This window comes from Scylla paramamosain, chromosome 38 (assembly GCF_035594125.1).
Source record: "Scylla paramamosain isolate STU-SP2022 chromosome 38, ASM3559412v1, whole genome shotgun sequence".
Taxonomy (NCBI): Eukaryota; Metazoa; Arthropoda; class Malacostraca; order Decapoda; family Portunidae; genus Scylla; species Scylla paramamosain.
In genome coordinates this window covers 7,761,640-7,781,234 of record NC_087188.1, presented here as the reverse complement: position 1 = coordinate 7,781,234, position 19,595 = coordinate 7,761,640, and the positions used below count along the sequence as shown (strand labels likewise).

At 44.1% G+C, this 19,595-nt stretch overlaps 2 protein-coding genes across 9 annotated transcripts in view; one reads left to right on the top strand and one right to left on the bottom strand.

Moving 5' to 3' along the window:
* LOC135091701 (dynein axonemal heavy chain 7-like) overlaps nt 1–19,595 on the bottom strand; it is a 63,319-nt gene that overhangs the window by 5,221 nt on the left and 38,503 nt on the right. For 5 of the 8 annotated variants that reach the window (XM_063989576.1, XM_063989577.1, XM_063989578.1 and 2 more), the window contains 6 exons: nt 18,944–19,163; nt 16,788–16,944; nt 16,278–16,444; nt 15,658–15,895; nt 13,909–14,060; nt 13,137–13,274 (listed from right to left, as the gene is read on the bottom strand). In XM_063989576.1, coding sequence (XP_063845646.1) covers nt 13,137–13,274; nt 13,909–14,060; nt 15,658–15,895; nt 16,278–16,444; nt 16,788–16,944; nt 18,944–19,163 — 1,072 coding nt within the window. Of the gene's footprint in view, nt 1–10,661; nt 11,204–11,339; nt 11,484–13,136; nt 13,275–13,908; nt 14,061–15,657; nt 15,896–16,277; nt 16,445–16,787; nt 16,945–17,079; nt 17,656–18,943; nt 19,164–19,595 lie in introns of those variants that run through there. The other 3 variants (XM_063989581.1, XR_010262600.1, XM_063989584.1) reach the window with 3 other exon arrangements.
* Nucleotides 4,483–10,668, top strand: LOC135091704 (uncharacterized). Its single transcript, XM_063989604.1, has 5 exons — nt 4,483–4,630; nt 5,257–5,395; nt 6,627–6,826; nt 9,244–9,414; nt 9,924–10,668. The coding sequence occupies exons 1-5, from the start codon at nt 4,529–4,531 to the stop codon at nt 10,131–10,133; spliced, it is 822 nt and encodes a 273-aa protein (XP_063845674.1). The 5' UTR covers nt 4,483–4,528; the 3' UTR covers nt 10,134–10,668.

Here is a 19,595-nt window from a genome sequence, read left to right as displayed (position 1 = left end):
GACTCGGTTTTCAAGACGCACTGAAATTTCCCCAAGTCATGAAACACGGTGGTCCTCTGATTCCTTTTCTATTTCTGCAAGTAGTCCCTCTTAAGAATGACTAGACCTTCACTTTAACGTTCGTTCGCCTTGACTCTTTTCCACAACACAATGGATGATTTTCTCAAGCTCTAGTTCCTGTCTTCTCCGTCAGGCGGTTCCTCGTAAACATTCTGGCTCCTGAAAAGAGTTTCCCGTTCGAGTTCGAGGCGTGATGGGGAACGTGAGTTTCTTAGATCACGAAACTCAAAGAAAGTCCTCTAGTTCCTTTCTTCGTCGTCAGGTGGCTCCACATAAGCATCACAAGTCCTGTTTCTCTCTTTGAAATCAATCTCCCCCTAAGTGTTCTTCTCTTTGAGGCGCGGTTGAGAATATGTGAGTTCATCTGGTTAAAAGACACGAAAAAAGCCCTCGAGTTCTTTTCTTCTTCAGAATGTTCCTTAGCATCACAAGTTTTAGACAAACACTTTCCCTTCCGAGCCGCGATGGAGGGAGACAGGAAGATGTGAAGAAAGTCCTAAAGTACCTTTCTCCTACATATGTTTCCTCGGCATCACAGATCCAAGGAAGGTGTTTTCCTTTTCTTCTTTAGGTGGTTCCTCGCCATCATAAGACCAACAGAGGTGCTTCCCCTTTCGAGACGCAATGGACAGATACAAGAAGACACGAGTAAACTCCTTCTGTTCCTTCTTCAAGTGGTTCCTCTCAAGTCTTGGCGAGGAGAGACAACACACGAGTAAATTCCTCCTGTTCCTTCTTCAGGCGATTCCTCTCAAGTCCCGGCGAGGAGAGAGACAAGAATACACGAATAACCTCCTCCAGTTCCTTCTTCTTCAGGCAGTTCCCCTCAAGTCCCGGCGAGGAAAGAGACAAGAACACGCGAATAACCTCCTACAGCTCCTTCTTCAGGCGGTTCCCCTCAAGTCCCGGCGAGGTGCTTCCCTGTTCGAGGCTCAGGAGTGAATGTGCAGGAAGGAATTCCAGCCACCTTGGGCCGGTGCCGCAATTAGAAGAAGGCAAATTACCTGTCATCTTTGCTATCCTTCCTGTGAGAAACAATGACGGTGCCAAGGTCTGACGTCATTATCACCACTCCTGCGGCCTCGCCTCGTGTCGACACCAAGTATTGTCAGTCTAGATTCAAAGAAGGGATTGGTGGTGTTTATAGAGAGAATAGTATGGACTGTCTTTTGTTGGGGAGTGAAAGACGAATGCGGTTTGTGTTTGATGGAGAGAGAGAGAGAGAGAGAGAGAGAGAGAGAGAGAGAGAGAGAGAGAGAGAGAGAGAGAGAGAGAGAGAGAGAGAGAGAGAGAGAGAGAGAATTAGGACAGAACAATACATCTTCTTTCTCTTCCTTTCCTCCACCCTCCTTTATAATTTCCCTTCAATGATATATCCTCCTCATCCTCCTCCTCCTCCTCCTCTTCCTTCTCTTCCTCCACGCGTGATAGACAAGAATTTGAGCAGCGTCGTTTAATTAACAGGTACAGGCCATTAATTGTCTACCTGTTGAGCCTCAAAGCAAGGGGCGAATAACGACTGCGAGAATGTAAAAGAATATGATGATGAATGCGATGATACAATAGAATAAATGTAAGGATTAATACAAAGATACAAAAGAAAGATAATGACGATGACGAAGCGACTCTCTCTCTCTCTCTCTCTCTCTCTCTCTCTCTCTCTCTCTCTCTCTCTCTCTCTCTCTCTCTCTCTCTCTCTCTCTCTCTCATTAATTTACGCTTCAGCTGACAGAGAAAGGAAGAAAATCTCCACGTATGTGTGTGTGTGTGTGTGTGTGTGTGTGTGTCTGTGTGTGTGTGTGTGTGTGTGTGTGTGTGTGTGTGTGTGTGTGTGTGTGTGTGTGTGTGTGTGTGTGTCGAGAAGTGACTTATAACCTAATGAAACCTATATGCTATTCCCTTAGACGTCTCTGTTCATTCTTCCCTCCCTCCCTCCTCTCCCCCATCCCTCCTCTCCCTCCCACACAGTGAAGAAGCTCACATCGATGGCATTTAATTTACTTCCACTGTGATTCCATCTGTCTTAATTTCAGGGCTAATATGCTTGACGGCCAGTACACGGTGAATGCTCTATACGACTGATAAACTCTGGGTACAGCTGAGGTGAAAGATAACATGTCACACTCGCTTCTATTGTGTTTAGTGTGTCCCTTCAGTCTCAAGTCCTCTGATCTGCTACATCCAGGTGTCAAGTCTCGTAAGATTGTGTCACGTGTGTATCTTGGCAGTGACAGTCTCAGTTAACAGCAAAGTTACATATCGAGTCACTAATGCAGCAGGGAGAGGACACAGGAGCACATCCACCTAACTTCAGCTATTTTATTGCTACGAAAATAAAATGAATAAATAGAATAAATAACAAAAACAAATAAAAAAATAAGCAAGATAAAAATAAACTAAAATAAGTGAAATAAGTAAATAATTTATAATAAGAATAATGAATGCGAGAGTATTATTTCCTTGATCAGCTATCATGGATGACAGCTGCAGCGACGAAAACCACGAATGAAAAACAAATGCAACGTAGTAAATAAAAAGCGTCGAATATCCCGTTCAGTCTCAGGAACAGGAAAGGGAAATGACGGGGAGCATAACAGATAAACAAAGTAATACAGACAATTGTGAACATCATAAACAAAAAAATAAAATAAATAAATAAGACTGGAATGAAAAATGTGTGAAGTGAACAAGTAAAGGAAATTGATCTCTTCCTGCCCAGCCTCCCCGTGAAGCCCCGCTCATGTGTGTGTGTATGAACCCGTCAAGCCTCGCAGTCAGGCACCGAACTTGGCAGGATTACGTATTGCTAATCAGGATAAATAAAAACATAATTATTACTCATGATGTAGCAGCGTGTGACTCGAATACAATATAGCATGGAGTGTTATTGATTAATGAGTAACGTGAAGAATCTTAACACCTCTTCATTCTGAAAAAAAAAATCAACTTAAACTTCAAATGTTTTAATGGTATATGGAATAATATGAAATTGATGCCTTAGTATTAACAGGACTAAGATAAACATTCACTGCTACTGTACATAAATTAAGGAAAAGACCAAATAAATAAGAACATTTCAATTTAAAAACTGATAAAAACTACACTTAACACCAATAGGTAGCACAATATATGCCTGTCTTTAATTACAGAACTATTTCCGAGGTCTTTTTTTTTCTTAATAGCGTTAAATCACTATTGTCAACATGTTCATTTCAGTTTACGTGTCGCGGGCGCCACCGGGTAATGTGTTACTTCAATGAGTCAGGTGCCATTACGCCAGACTCGTGCGAGGCGGCGGAAACACCACTGCACAAGAACACGCCGCGGCAGTCCCAAGGTTGTGGCGAGGTCGTTTGGTTATGAAGGTTAATCCATGCTCGCCCTCCTCCCCACATCCCCCGCGCCCTTCCTCGCCCCGCCAGCTCCCTCATTTTCTTTACCGCCTCTCCCTTTACTTGCTTTCTCTTTCTTTCCCCTCCCCCTTGGCGGTGATCGCTACTCATTGGTTACGATCACTGCAATACGGGGATTTAGAAAGGGCAATGGTGTTCACTAGCTTCCTATCTTTTCTCAACTACCCTCACACTTGTTTATTAATCCATTTGTTTATTTATTTATCTCTTTATCTATCTATCTATCTATATGTTTTTCTTTCTTTCTTTATATCTATCTATCTGTCTATCTATCTATCTATCGATCTATCTGCCTCAACTAGCTTCACACTTGTTTATTAATGCATGTTTATTTATTTATCTATTTATCTATCTATTGATCTATCTATCTATCTATTTTTCTATCTTTTTCTCTATCTATCTATCTATCTATCCATCTATCTCCCTCTCCTTTCCTCTGTCAGCAATCTCTTTTTCTCCACACTTCCGCTTCTACCATTTCTATTTTTTTTTTTTTTTTTCCTTTCCTTAATCCTCACATTCATTCTCATTCACTATCCTTCCGTCACCTCACTATTGTCTTTCACATGCGTTCTTTTCATCTTCCTCTTATGCATTGTCCATTTCCTGTCCTTTCTTACACCATTCTCGCTCTTCTCCATTCTCTTCTTATGCCTCCAACTTCCCTCCTTAATTCTTTCTTTCTCTGTACTTCTTGTTCGTTATCTTCATCTTAAACTCTCTTCTCATTTCTCCTCTTATGATGTGCTTCCCTTCCTTACCCTTCTTTCCTCTATACATTTATCCCTTTCCCTTTCATTCACTCTTCTTCCTTCTCTCTTCTCTTCTTATTTCTTCTTCTGCACTTCTATCTCTCTCCCTTTCACCTCCTCTTCTCATTCCTCTTACTTCCCTCCCTTATTCTCCATTCCTCAACACATACCGCTCTCTCTCTCTCCCTCTCATCCTCCATCAATCACCCTTTCACCCTTCGTCGCTCCGTGCCATCATCAACACACGTGCGCAATGATCGCACCCGCGGCCACCAGTCATGACCGCCACTCCTGCCCGTCAGCATGTGCCCGCGAGGTTCACACCGGCGCTTCCTGCTTTCACTCATCCTGTGCCTCCGCCCTGCCTCGCCTGCCTCTCAAATCACTGGCAGCCTGTTTGAAAAGGTAGACACAGGTTGGACTGAAGGCTGGGAGGGTAGAGAGCTGGTTAGCTTAATACTGTAGAGTTGTAAACAGAGCAATTCACGTTGATAAAGACCTGATTACGTAAACACTAAATCATGTTCTCTGAAATGCTTTAGGTGAGGTGATATTAATTAAGCGATATATCTTAACCCTTTCACTGCGACACGAAACAATTATCAGCAGCAGAAGCAATGCATGAAGTCTTTACAAGCATCGATAAGAAAGTTAGCGATGAAAAAGAATACATTTTGCAGTTTTTTCCCAGTTCAAAGACTGAATGTGGCTGTAGAACAAGTAAAGATGTCTCAGAGTGATTGGTAATTAAGGAAAGGTGTACCAAGTGGCAGTCAAAGGGTTAAGAATAAAAGTTGTTTTGTGTGCCTTGCGTAGGTTAACTTGCCTTTTATAGTTTCATTACTAATTAACATGGTAGTCAACGAATGCCAAAAATATCATTCGTTTCTAATGGCAATATAGTCTTAAGAAGAGTACGTAGTCATGCAGTGAGATTTATTTTCTTCCTTTACTGTTTTCATCTTACCTTCGCTTGGTTGTTTTGAAATCCCTCCTCGTCACATCTCACCTTTGCTCTCCGCCCCTCCTAGATGGACTTGCCGAGTGAGGTGCTGAACAACTGCCCCCTGACGGTCGTGCCTCAGCCCCCAGCCTCGCAACACTCCAGCACCTACTTCTGCGCTATCCAGTGCCTTGGTGAACCCGCCTGCACCGCCTTCTGCGTCTCAGGTGAACGCTGGAGGGAGTTCTCGCCACATCCTGGTATAATATGACAAGCTCACACCTCTCACACTGTGAATGTCTGTATTATACTCGTAGACCGATAGCATTCCTTTAGTGGCAGTGCCAATTCTTTAGCGGCACTGCCAATTCTTTAGCGGTAGTGCCAATTCTTTAGCAGCAATGACAGTTCTTTAGTGGCAGTGCCAATTCTTTAGCGGCACTGCCAATTCTTTAGCGGCAATGCCAGTTCTTTAGTGGCAGTGCCAATTCTTTAGCGGCACTGACAATTCTTTAGCGGCAGTGCCAATTCTTTAGCGGCACTGCCAATTCTTTAGCGGCACTGCCAATTCTTTAGCGGCAGTGCCAATTCTTTAGTGGCAGTGCCAATTCTTTAGCGGCACTGCCAATTCTTTAGCGGCACTGCCAATTCTTTAGCGGCAGTGCCAATTCTTTAGCGGCAGTTCCAATTCTTTAGCGGCACTGCCAATTGTTTAGCGGAAGTGCCAATTCTTTAGCGGCAGTGCCAATTCTTTAGCGGCAGTGCCAATTCTTTAGCGGCAGTGCCAATTCTTTAGCGGAAGTGCCAATTCTTTAGCGGCAGTGCCAATTCTTCAGTGGCAGCGCCAGTTCTTTAGCGGCAGTGCCAATTCTTTAGCGGCAGTGCCAGTTCTTTAGCGGCACTGCCAATTCTTTAGCGGCACTTCCAATTCTTTAGCGGCACTTCCAGTTCTTTAGCGGCAGTGTCAATTCTTAAGCAGCACTGCCAATTTTTTAGCGGCAGTGCCAGTTCTTAAGCGGCACTTCTTACTGATTAGCGGTGTTTCCAGTTTCCAGTTCTTCAGCATTGGTTCCCTTTTTTTTTAGCAGTAGTGACGTTTCTTCAGCGTTCTGTTTGCGATAATTTTATATTTTTGGAATTTTTTTCTTTTTTCTTAGCGGTACTGCCACCTCTTTAGGGAGTGGTGACGTTCCTATAGCAGTAATTCTGTCTCGGTCACTCTTTTAACTGCGTATGTAGAAAAGTACAGGATGCGACTAAACAACAGTCTGACACGTAAAACTATATATATATATATATATATATATATATATATATATATATATATATATATATATATATATATATATATATATATATATATATATATATATATATATATATATATATATGCTAATTAACGACGTCTTCGCGTAAAACGACAGAGATTTGGTAATACACACCTTGCTTCCCTTCCAGACAAGAACACGGAGCCAGACGGTGCCGCGTGTGAGCTGGTGAATGCCGTGGTGGTGCCCAGCGGATCAAGGTCACAGCAGGCAAATGGTTCCTGCTTCGCGCGCTTCCGCTCACCTTGGCCCCGGGGCGCTGATCTGGCGCGGGGCAAGGCGGTGGCCGTGCCCGGGGCCTGGGATGACTACGCCGAGAAGCAGACAGTGGTGAGTCGAGACCGTGAACACTCAGACTCGCGGGTCACTGCCTGTCTTGTTCACGTTACTGGAGAAGGAGGAGGAGGAGGAGGAGGAGGAGGAGGAGAAATCAAATTATTCAGTTTCAAGACACTTATCCTCTAATTTTGGCAGAACCTTTTTGACTTTTTCTTTAAGGAGCGGCGCTCTCAGCATGCCTTTCTCGCACTTTCTGTTGCCTTTGGCCAGTGCCCCTCTTACGTAAAGAAAGAAATAAAGTCAAGTGTCCTTTACGGTGCTCCCCCATCTATTATATTCCTTGTTTTGTTACGTGTAGTGGGAGTTAGTTAGGAGTCAAAGCAGTGCGGATATCAGGGGTCATATGACATCAACAGACGAAGTTCAGCTTAACATCCTCGGCCCTGAAGCTTGTGGTTTTACAGAGCAGAAACAAAACTACAGGCACTGAAAGGCTTAAGGTACTCGCTCACTCTTACTGTTTTCTGAGTTGCCTTTCTCTAAATTTGCACCACAACATTCTATCAGACTTAAGGTGTGGCGGTCAAGGAGTTAAGAGTGAGGGAAGACCATCAAACAGTGGAAATTATTTGTTTCTTAGTTTTACTGATCTATTTATTTATTTTTTTCTATTTATTTATTTGTTTATTATTCTGTCTATTCGTTTATTTATTATTTTTATTTATTCATTTATATGTTATTTTACTCATTTATTTAGTCATTTTATTCATTCATTTACTTATTTTTATTATTTATTTTCTTTTATTTATTTTTATTTATTTATTTATTTATTTTTATTTATTTATTTTTTTTTATTGTGAGGACGTATCATTAAGTGGCAGACAGCGGAGGCCATGAAGCACCAGGATAAAGCACCGTGCACGGCGACGGTGATGGGGCGGAGTTAAGAGGGCGCCACTTCTCAGGCCAATGAGTGAACCTTGTTGGACTTCACGCCACACCTGGGACTATATTCTGAAACGCCTCTGTGCTGCACCCCAACTACTTTCAAAACATTCTGCTTTTCTTTCTTTTTTTATAAAATTACGTGGGTTTTCAAGGGTGTTTTTCCGGTTCCAGTGACAAATTAACATGATTCCTACCTTATCAACAGGAAAAGCACTCTTGAGAACCCGGCAGATCATCTCTGTGGCCGTTGTAAATACTCGTGGTGAGAGAGCAGAGCGTTTGAGAATACGAGCAGTGGACTTAAGCGGAAGTACCGCCAATATAAATAAACACGCACTCGCCTCAGCTGCTGCTTCCCACGTCCGCACTAGTGCCTGTGATGTATTGGCACCACCACCACCACCACCGCCCAGGAGAAATGGCCGCCCTCACTTCACAATTAATAACCTTCCATGCTATATTTTACTCCCCGAGCCACACGTCGCGCTATTATGGGCCCCTGGTGGCTGAGCGTCATATTTCACTGGCTTGCAATTGTGGTGCATGACAGGCGCTAATTCCCTACAGCGGGGTTCCTAAGGGTTCCCAAGGGTTCCCGAGCTGCGCCAGGCGTTGTCCAGAGTACATGAAGGGATTTATAAGAGACAAGTAGTTAGGATGAATCAAGTGTCGTGCTGTTACTCCAATGAACGACGTGGGTGCCTTTCCTCATTAATGATGCTGGTATTTATTTTATTTACTTACTGTTAAACTTATTGATCTATTTATTCATTTGTTAAACTACCTCTAAAACCACAAAAAACATCCTTGAAAACTCCAATTACTAGAACCTTTACAACTAGTCCTCATAAGGCGCGGAAACGTCTGACATTACGATATCAGATGACTTACGTGTATTACAACATCACTTTCACCATCAGCCTCTTAGTTTCCATTGCAAGACAAGCCTTTCCCCAGCTTTCACTCACATCTCTCAGCTGCCCGTTTACTCTTGGCTAACAACAGTATGGTACCTAATAGCGCCCCTCTGTTATGGGAATAATTAACCTGCTATTATTTAAACTAGAAATTACACCATATCTTACCCCATCCTCTCTCTCTCTCTCTCTCTCTCTCTCTCTCTCTCTCTCTCTCTCTCTCTCTCTCTCTCTCTCTCTCTCTCTCTCTCTCTCTCTCTCTCTCATTAGGGTATATCTTCCTTTTCTTCCCCTTCTCATCACCATACCTTCTCTTCTTCTAATCTACGTATCTACTTTTCCTCTCATCACCAAATCTTCATCTCTATCACCATCATATCTTATCTCTTTCTCATCACCTTATATCTTTTCTCCTCATCGTACTGTCATATTTTCTTCTTATCACCGCACCTTCTCTTTTTTTCAACATTATCTTCTCTCTCCCTTGTCATCTTTTCATCAAGTCTTCTCTCGTCCTCATTATCTCTCATCAACATTACCTTCCCTTCCATTTCTCACCTTCGCATTTCTCCTCACGGCACCTTCCCTTCCTCCCTTCTACAGGTGAGCGGCCACAAGTGCGAGGTCTCCCAGTACAGCTGCTTCTGCTCCTCCTTCAAGATTATCACCTCCTCTTACTTCACGGTGGATCTCGGCGCCAGTCAGCCAGTCGCCGCCATAGTTGTTACCGTGTCCTCCTACTTCCCTGACTACTTCAGGAACGTGGAGATCAGAGTAAGGATGTGTTGTGAAGCGCTTGGGTCTCTCGTAAGGGTTGTTTTCAAAGGCCACGAGGATGATATGTCGGATTTTCATGTTTTTTTTTTTTTTTTATCATGCAAGATCGTTGCTTTACTATCATTAGGATCAGTAAACTCTAACACCTTCCAGTAGAGCCCGTTAGAAGTAAAGTTAATGCAGGATCGTTGCTTTACTATCCCTATAATCATTAAACTCCTGACAAATTTAACAACTTCCATTAAGGCCTGTTAGAAGTGAAGTTCAGACGCCGAAACGTTTGTAAAATGTGGCTCCGATATTCTTTTTCCTTCGCGTCTTTTGTGTCGGCTTGTCTTCATTTCTTTGATCTGTATCAATAAACCAATCTGTGCATATTCCACCCTTGTACGACAGTGTGTTCTAATTTCCATTTTGAATGCTGAATAACAACCTAATTTTCATCTCTCTCTCTCTCTCTCTCTCTCTCTCTCTCTCTCTCTCTCTCTCTCTCTCTCTCCTCATAGGTGGGCGATAAGGGCGACAGTGGCGACCCTCTCTTTGAAGAGTACACGGGGACACCACAAAACGGGGAAGTGCTCGTGTTTGAGGGGGAGTCCACGTTAATTGGCCGTTACGTTTCGCTCATCAGGAGGGACTACAGCCTGTGTCTCTGCCTCCTTCAGGTGTACAGCGTGCAAGGATGTTGGAACGCTTGCAATGACGTGAACTACTGACTGGACCAAGGCCCGTATTCACTCTTGTAGCTCTCACAAAGACTATTTTCAAAAGCTACAAAGGCGATTAGTCGTGTTCTGAGGAGTTTTCCGTTTTTTTTTATTTTTTTTATTACCAGCATCATGAAAACATACTTGAAATCCTCAAACAGCCCAATGCATCTGTTAAATGTACGAGTACCAAGTGGCGAGATGACGAAATGTTTAGCAACACGGCCACAGGGCTGTCATAGTTACGCCCTCCACCGTCCTGTCTCTTGTAGCTAATGCGGAGTGTACCCAGACAACCTAGGGAGGACTTAGGTATGTTGCTGCTCATCCTGTCATTCTATGTAGTATGGTGCGATCAAGAGGTCCTGGCATTATCCTGCAAGGTCACGTCTCACGCTGCTGGAGTGAATTACAATACTTATCTCTTCTTTCCGTCCGTTGCCAAAAAGTTTCTCCGTCAAATATTACGCAAGTGCAGTCAACCCTAATATAAATCAACAGTACTGTCGCAAAGGCTGTACCCAATAAAAATGTGTGTACAGTTCCTCACTGTTTATTTATCCTTCTAAAACTAAAATTATATTATAATGCGTACAGAGGAATACATTAGCGCCATTTGTACCTAATATGAGATACCATGTCTGTGAGGCAAGGGAAACGTAACAGCTACGTGCTTGCATCTCCTAATTATGCAAGATTTTGAGTAAATACGTACTTGCAACACTCGTAAAGAGGAGACCACAAGGGACGATATACGTGACCGGAGAAAGGAAAAGATAACAGCAATACATTTCATCAGAGCGGCGACTGATATCGTGGCATCGGTGGGCAGGATGGAGGTGTGTGAGGAGTGAGGAGTGAGCGTGCCCGCCTCAGTCTGAGAGGGAGCAGAGCAGCGCCACGCCCCGCAGCACCCAGTGGTCCTCGCTGAGGTGCGTGGGCAGGCTGACGGAGATGACGTAGTTGGTGCAGTGGCCCGTGGTGGTGAGGTTGCCGCGCCTCTCGCTAGTCTTGTACACAGGGCACGAGTAACTCTGCTCCTTCGGGATATCACTGCGCGTCATCGGCCGCAGCCAGATCTGTCAACACACCGACAGTCGCCGCACGTTATGATGTCATTACAGAATTATCATTATCTCTATCACTCATTGTTATAGTTATAAAAAGTCATCGTATTAACAACATTATCAAGAGGCAACAGAACAACCAGTGTACCGGCAACATGCTCTCGTGCAACCTCCTGGGCAGGGCCTCCTCCAAGCGGTTGTTGGCGGCGTCCCAGCGCGCCCCCTCCAGGTACAGGCCCCGGATGTAGGTGCCTGCCTCGGGGGCGGGGCTGCGTTCGTCCACGTCCATCACCTGCGGCGGGAGGCTGTCATCTAGCACGCTTACACCTTTACATCGCGCACCAGGTGGTCTTAATTGCCTGGTTTATTTAGATATTATGTAGCATTGTGGGTATAGTGCTTTACATTGTTACCGATAAAGCTGTGTCCTACATTACACCCATCTTTTCAATACAGAGATGAACGTGTGGGTAAGAGCGAAAGAATGAAAAGAAAGAATGAAGAGCGGCATCCAAATCAACGACTTTCTCTTCACACCAAAGCGTGGATGCAATGTGAAGACTGTCATAATTCATCTCTCAGCGGGAGTGGCGGCCCCACATTGAAGAATTCCCCAAATAGTGGACTTTAATCGTTATGCTCGTGAATATTGGTGCAATAATGAAGCACCGCCTGATGGACGCGCCCTGAACACACCACACAGCCACGCGCCTCCCCTCACATGCAAATGAGGCTGCCGTCAATCACTTCCTCACGGACATACGTTTTCCATTCTCAAGCAGCCCCATAAAGCATCACCCAATGGAGGAGGTGCGACACTCCCGGAGAATAAATCAGCAGCCTAACTATGTGCTGCGCGACACACTCATCCCTCACCACGGGCACCGCTCATGTCAGCCTTGCCGAGCCACGCCAAAACATACGGGGTCATTCCATCATGCCACACCCACTATATCAACACAGAAATACAAGTCCTGACTACTGTTTGTGCCGAAGGGAAGGTGCTTGATAGTATAGTACCTACACACACTAACCTTTGTATAATGAAAGAGAGGAGTGACTAACAGTTTGAATGAGGAAGGGTAAGTAGTAATGCTCTTCCCAAGTCTGCGGTGCTTATGGAGGACTTATTAAACCTGAGTTACAGCGCCGCAGTAATGAAATCATGCGACACCAGTAACAGTTAAGAGAAAGCGCTACCTCTCCCACTTGGAAAATGCCTTGAGCCACCGTTAAACCATCTATCTGCCATGAACACTATCTCTTTGCCATCAAGATCCCACAATGATGCAATACCACTGCAGGACAAGTGTACCCTACGTCCTCCACTCATCTGCTAGCTGTCCACCTATTCCAGGCAAGATAATAAGTTTTGCTGGGATAAGCTTTGCATACATGGCCAAGAATAAAAGGTACAGTCACGGTCACAAGCTGAGTAATCCTCTGCATTCACTTCCACTGCTTCGTGTTCTCCTTCAACCTTGCATCCTCTCATATGCTCACAATCTCCTTACAAAACCTAACAGTTGATAGATTCTTGACTAACCAGAGGACTTCAGATTCAGGAAAAATAGTAAGCATAGTAAAAGTGAATGCAGCATAGTACTAACTTCTCAACTATTGAACAACACTACGAGAAACAGGTGTACAGGGAACCAAGGAGCCACACACACAGTTGAAGTGAGTGAAGTAAATAAAGTATTCAACTACGGACTAAGACAAGAAACAAATCTAAAGAGAATTAAGTAAAGAGGTCTTGGATGTGTACACTGGAAGTGACTGCAGTAACATTCTCGACCACTCACCAAGATTGTACAAGGAGCAAGTCTTAGGGGAACGATGTGCAGTGGAGGAAAGTGCAGTAAGGTACTCCACTAGACACAAAGACTGGGCAAGAAATAAGTCTCAAGGGAATCAGGTGAAAAGGCGCTGAATGTGCACAGACCTTGAAGTGGAAGGCGAGCTGATCAATGGCCAGGGAGTGTGCCCGGGCGTGGTTCTGCAGCACCGCCGTCAGAAAGGACTGCGTGAAAAAGAACCCACTCAGCCAGAATACCTTGGGCTGCCCTTCGTCATACCAGTTCTGCAATGCCGCCACGGAGGAGAGATGAATGAGGGTGAGTGAGAAACGAAGATGTTATGTGATGAGAATATGAATTACGCCTCAGGTAGTGAGTAAGGGAGACAATTAAGAGATTGCATGCTTTAAAGGGTAGAGCAAAAAGCAAACGATTTATGAGGAAAAATAAAAGAAATACAAGTGAGAGAGAGAGAGAGAGAGAGAGAGAGAGAGAGAGAGAGAGAGAGAGAGAGAGAGAGAGAGAGAGAGAGAGTGTACCAGTGCGTCACTCATCAGCAAACAGTGATGGTGTTGAGTAATACTTTAAGAGAATCAATCATTCACTGTGGGCCCTCAACAGACATCTAATTTCTGTGTTTTCCTCCTTAACCACCACTGCAAGCCACGCTCCCACCATAAAGACTGAATGAAGAACTACATCCGTACATCCTCCATTACAAAACACTGAGAAATCAATCTAAACAAAGGAAGTGGACATGAACCAGGATTCGAACACAGGCTGGATGGACAACCCTTAAACTGACTGGGCCATAAAGCACCTCATGGACAGTCCTCCTTCAGCTTCTTTCCATATCCTGCCACGGCAACACACTCACCACCTACACCACCCATAATGAAACCCACAACATCACTGTACCTGGAGAAACTGGAGTCGCTGTAAAAGGTCTGTAATATAGGAGCCGAGTCCCTTAAGGGTTGGGTAGGACTTTGCCCGCCAGATGGAAGGGACCCGGCCTGTTCTCACCCCCACCAGCACCTCCTCCACCTCCTCCGTCAGCCTCTCCGTCCCTGGAATACATCAGTGGCCCCTGGAATCCCTCCGAACACCTACATATAACAAAATTTGGCACCATGATTATGTGTTCATCAAATATCTGAATCACTGGAACACATTCTGAGCCGCTGGAATATTCCTGAAGTCCCTAAAACACACTCTGAAGTCCTGGAACACACTTTGAAGCCCTGGAACACACTCTGAAGCCCTGAAACATACTTTGAAGCCCTGGAACACACTCTGAAGTCCTGGAACACACTTTGAAGCCCTGGAACACACTCTGAAGTCATGGAACATACTTTGAAGCCCTGGAACACACTCTGAAGTCCTGGAACACACTCTGAAACCCTGGAACACACTCTGAAGTCCTGGAACATACTTTGAAGCCCTGGAACACACTCTGAAGCCCTGAAACATACTTTGAAGCCCTGGAACACACTCTGAAGTCATGGAACATACTTTGAAGCCCTGGAACACACTCTGAAGTCCTGGAACACACTCTGAAACCCTGGAACACACTCTGAAGTCCTGGAACATACTTTGAAGCCCTGGAACACACTCTGAAGTCCTGGAACACACTCTGAAGCCCTGGAACACACTTTGAAAACATGGAACACACTCTGAAGTCCTGGAACATACTTTGAAGTCCTGGAACACACTCTGAAGTCCTGGAACACACTCTGAAACCCTGGAACACACTCTGAAACCCTGGAACACACTCCAAAACCCTGGAACACACTTTGAAGCCCTGAAACAAACTCTCAAGCCCTGGAACACACTCTGAAGCTCTGGAACACACTCTGAAGCCCTGGAACACACTTTGAAAACATGGAACACACTTTGAAGCCCTGGAACACACTCTGAAGCCCTGAAACACACTTTGAAGCCCTGGAATACACTCTGAAGCCCTGGAATACACTCTGAAGCCCTGGAGCACACTTGGAAGCCCTGGAATACACTCAGAAGCCCTGAAACACACTTGGAAGCCCTGGAACACACTCGGAAGTCATGGAACACACTTTGAAGCCATGGTACACACTCAGAGGGCCTGAAACACACTCTGAAGTCCTGGAACACACTCTGAAGTCCTGCAACACACTCTGAAGCCCTGGAACACACTCTGAAGCCCTGGAACACACTCTGAAGTCCTGGAACACACTTTGAAAACATGGAACACACTTTGAAGCCCTGGAACACACTCTGAAGCCCTGAAACACACTTTGAAGCCCTGGAATACACTCTGAAACCCTAGAACACACTCTGAGGCCCTGGAACATACTCTGAAGCCCTGAAACACACTCTGAAGCCCTGGAACACATTTTGAAGTCCTGGAACACAGTCTGAAGCCCTGGAACACACTTTGAAAACATGGAACACACTCTGAAGCCCTGGAACACAGTCTGAAGCCCTGGAACACTTTGAAAACATGGAACACACTCTGAAGCTCTAGAACACATGCTAAAGCCCTGAAACACACTCTCAATCCCTGGAACACACCTTGAAGTCATGGAACACACTTTAAAGTTCCCTGGAACACATTTTGAAGCCCTGAAACAAACTCAATGTATCTGGACCACATTCTCAGCCTTTGGAATCTAAAGGGAGACTCACCTTCAATGGCTCTCAGGACTGCATGCAGCGTGGTGGTGATGGTGGTGATGAGGGTGTTGTAGCGACTCATCTCCTGCACCAGCACTGTGTTGAGGCTCTGCTCCCGCCGTGTTGGGTACTTGGCAAGGGCAGCATCCACATGGAAGGGAGGTGGCATGCGTCCCAAGATTTCCTCACAGGTTCTGCCCACTGTCTCCCCTTCCCCACTGCCACCCTCACCGCCTGACAGTGAGGTTGCCTGAGGATGTTCAAGAGAGTTAACATAAATAGCAGAATGATTCATTATTTCCATGTAAAGAAACTGAAAACAGAGATATTTACTACAGGAAGGAACTACACAGTGAAATACTGAATGGACTAACTGTAAAACCTAAATGACAAGGAAATTATATCAGTATTATTCTACAAAAAGACTGAATATGGAAGCAAATTAACAATGGTAAGAAGAAACAATGTACTCAAGAGTTCTGTCTGTGTTTCTCCATCATAACTGTGACAGAACATTGTTTAAGAGGAGTTAAAAATTGAAAGGCTGAGCATTGCTTGGCTGAGTGAAAAGAAAAGCAACAGATTATAAAAGAAGAATAAGAAAAGAGGATACAAGGTTGAGCACTGCTTGCCTGAGTGAGAAGAACAGCAGCAAAGAGTTTGTTGGTCTCTGCCTGGTCCTTGTTGATACTCGCATTGCTGTTCATGCCAAACACATAAGGAGGAGCATCACGGGGCAGCTCAGAGATGTGCTCCAGGAAGTGGCCATGATCCCCATCAGATGGTGTCGTGTATATTCCTGCAGGGGAGCAGAGGGGGGGATCAGAGGACACAAAAAGTATTTAGATTCTTAAAGTGCCAAAAGAATGTAGTAATGCAGTTATTGTCACTTATATAAGAGACAGACATATTACAAAGATTGAAGGATTTCAATATGATGGGGAACTAGAGGTAGTACATAAAAAGTTAGGATGAAAAATGTCATATGAAAGAACTACATACTAAAATGCTGATCAGAGGCACTTGTAAGGGAGAAAACTTTTATGTATAGAGGAAAGAATTTTGTTTTGGTAGAAGGAAACAAAGAACAGATAGAGGAGATCGTGAAGCATTAAAATAAAACATGAAGTGAAGTAGCACACCATGAGGGTCGAAAGCATGAGGGTCCTCCTTCACCACCTCCGGGTTGTAGAAGCGCCGCAGGATGGTGCTGAGGGTCCTCCTGTCCCGCTCATCAGTCACCTTCCCACCGTAGTTGCACTCTGCTGTGAGGTAGTGCAGGGCCTCCCAAGGGATCTCCTGCAGGGGGGGTGGGGCAGGATGGGGAGCAGGGTGTTGCAGGGAGTGTGTGTGAAGGCAGGAAAGGGGTAGATATGGGAGAAAATGTTGACAGTATGGATGATAAAGGAGAGGACAGTTGGGAGGGGAGGGTGGAGGCAGTGTGAAAGGGGGAGGCAGGATAAGCAAGAAGGCAGTGTGAAGGGAGAATAAGGATAAGCAGAGAGGTGTGGAGGGAAGATGTTGAAGGAAGGGAAAGAGAAAAAGGTGTATGTTAGATAACTTACACAGGATGCATTACCTCTGCCTCCAATCACTGGTATAAACAGTTAATTATTTTATCATTTAGAAACTTGTTTATTTTCATATTTAAAAGTTATTATTATTTACATGATTAGGTGCAGCATTTAGTTATCTTTAATCACATAATTAGTTATTTTTGTTTTCTTATTTATTCACAATTTAATTAATTTACTTATGTACATAGTATTGCTCAAACAATAGTGAGCCTTACTTAATAATTATAGTAACAGGGATGAAAGTAATAAGAGATAGCAAGGATAACAAGATGTATAGAAAGCTAGAAGTAACCCACATCCTGCAGGACCACAGCCTGTCCCGCCACACACTCACCACTGTGGTCCTCAGGGGGGCAGGACAAGGCGGATTACTGTATTCAAATCCGTGTTAGCGAAAGACAGACAAACCAAGACAGTTGCTCTTGTATGGTATCTTACAAAAATAAAAAGAGTAGTACAGTAAATCCAAGGAGTTGCTGATCCAGGTCAGACTCAGCTACACGGAGGCCAGTATGCCAAAAACTTGAGATGGACATGGAAGTAAGCAAGAGACTAAAGCCCAGAGACATGCTGAGGGCAAGTTGCTAGGGTCCAACGGGAGACACACAGCAACACCACTCTCTGCCAGTCCACCGAGTCACTGGAGGAGTCTGAGAAGCAAGCCACACACGACTCACGGCCAAAGGGGATTGTGCTCACCATCCACAGTAATGGTCCAGCAGGAAGGCGAGGGTAGACCGGGTTATTAAGCGAGTTTTCACAAGAAATGGAAAGCAATTACACACTGGTTGTTGCTGTGAGAAGCTGGTGTGTTGTGGCAAAGATGAATCCTGAAACCCTACACCATTTCTAATGTGACATGAAAAGACCATGAGTGTCAAGCCTCCAGACAGTCCACTTCCACTGAAATGTATCTTTAAAGGCTGCTGCATGTTATAAATCTAAAAAAGAATAAAAAAAGCTAATGTTTGTGAGCAAACCAAGAAAATGTTACATAAAGTGTAATTAATAAGCTCTGGTGTGAAATGTGTTCTGTTAAAATTTAAAATTGCTTGGTGATATTAAGTGAGTGTTCTATACATAATCTTGTGGGAATTGTGTTGAATTATATAAGCTGTGGTGTAAAATATGCCATTAACATATACTGTATATATAAGAAACTATCACCTAGTTCATACTAAAAAAGGAATGAATGTGATGTGATGCAAATGTGAATCAGATGTTATTGTCCTATCTAGTTTGATGGCTGTTCTTGGGAGCTCCCTGCATGATGTGACCATGGCTTGAACTCTTTCAACAGGGGAGTTTCAAGACACTTATCCTTTATTTTTCATAATTTTATCTAACATCTCTATGGGAAATGGCATTAAGTGGGATTTTTTTTATTGCAAATTTTTGTTGCCTTTGGCCAGTAGACCTCTTACATATAAAAAAAAAGGCAGAATTCCTCTGCTCCTTTCCAGCATGAATGAAAGATCTGTGTGGACAGCACACTCAGATGTTTCTGCCATGGCCACCCTATGCATGAGCTTCCCAGAGAAGACTAAGGCATCAGAGATATGTAATCAGCATACCTGTACATCTCTGAAATAAATACTTATATAGTTATTCATGGAAACACTAAATTAATACTTATCAACACCTAAACTTAGATATAAATTCAATATATGCATGTATTTACAGTATATATTTCACCAAACTCCAGGAGAATTTTCACTCACCACATAGTTGTCCAGGAGGTTCCGGAGCTGCTGTGCCGATATCCTTAAGTCAGTGTCGGAGAACGAGTAAGGGACATTCCAGCCCAGCGGACCAAAGAGGCGGCGTTCCTGCACAACAGCGTGGAAGAAGCACAAGGAGAACAGCATGCGGCGGAACCTTTCTGAGGATCCCGACCCTAGCAGGAAGTCTGGCTCAGAGAGTGGATCAGCGAGGTACAGGCTAGAAGAACAAAAGTAGATGTTTAAAAGCACTTAAATAATTAAGGTGCATAACCTGTCACAGCTTCATATATTGCCACTTTCTTTACATTTCCTCTCTTTCTCTACACTGCTTTCATCTCATTCACCATCTCCCTCTCTAAACTTGTTGGTGTTTTATCCATTGCCTTTTTTCTCTGATTCTTTATCTTTCTCTGCCTCTCCTTGTCAATTTTATCTACTACCTGTTTTCTTAAATTCATTCTCTTTATCTCTCCATCCTTTTCTTGTCACCTTTATCTACTGCCTCTTTTCTCTATATTCTTGGTCCTCTGTTTCTCCATCCCTCTCTTTCACATCACTTATCTGCTAACCCTTATTACTTTTTACAGTACCTCTTTTTCTCTTCCTCTCCACCCATAACTTTTACTGTCCCCAGCCATCCACTCCTCAC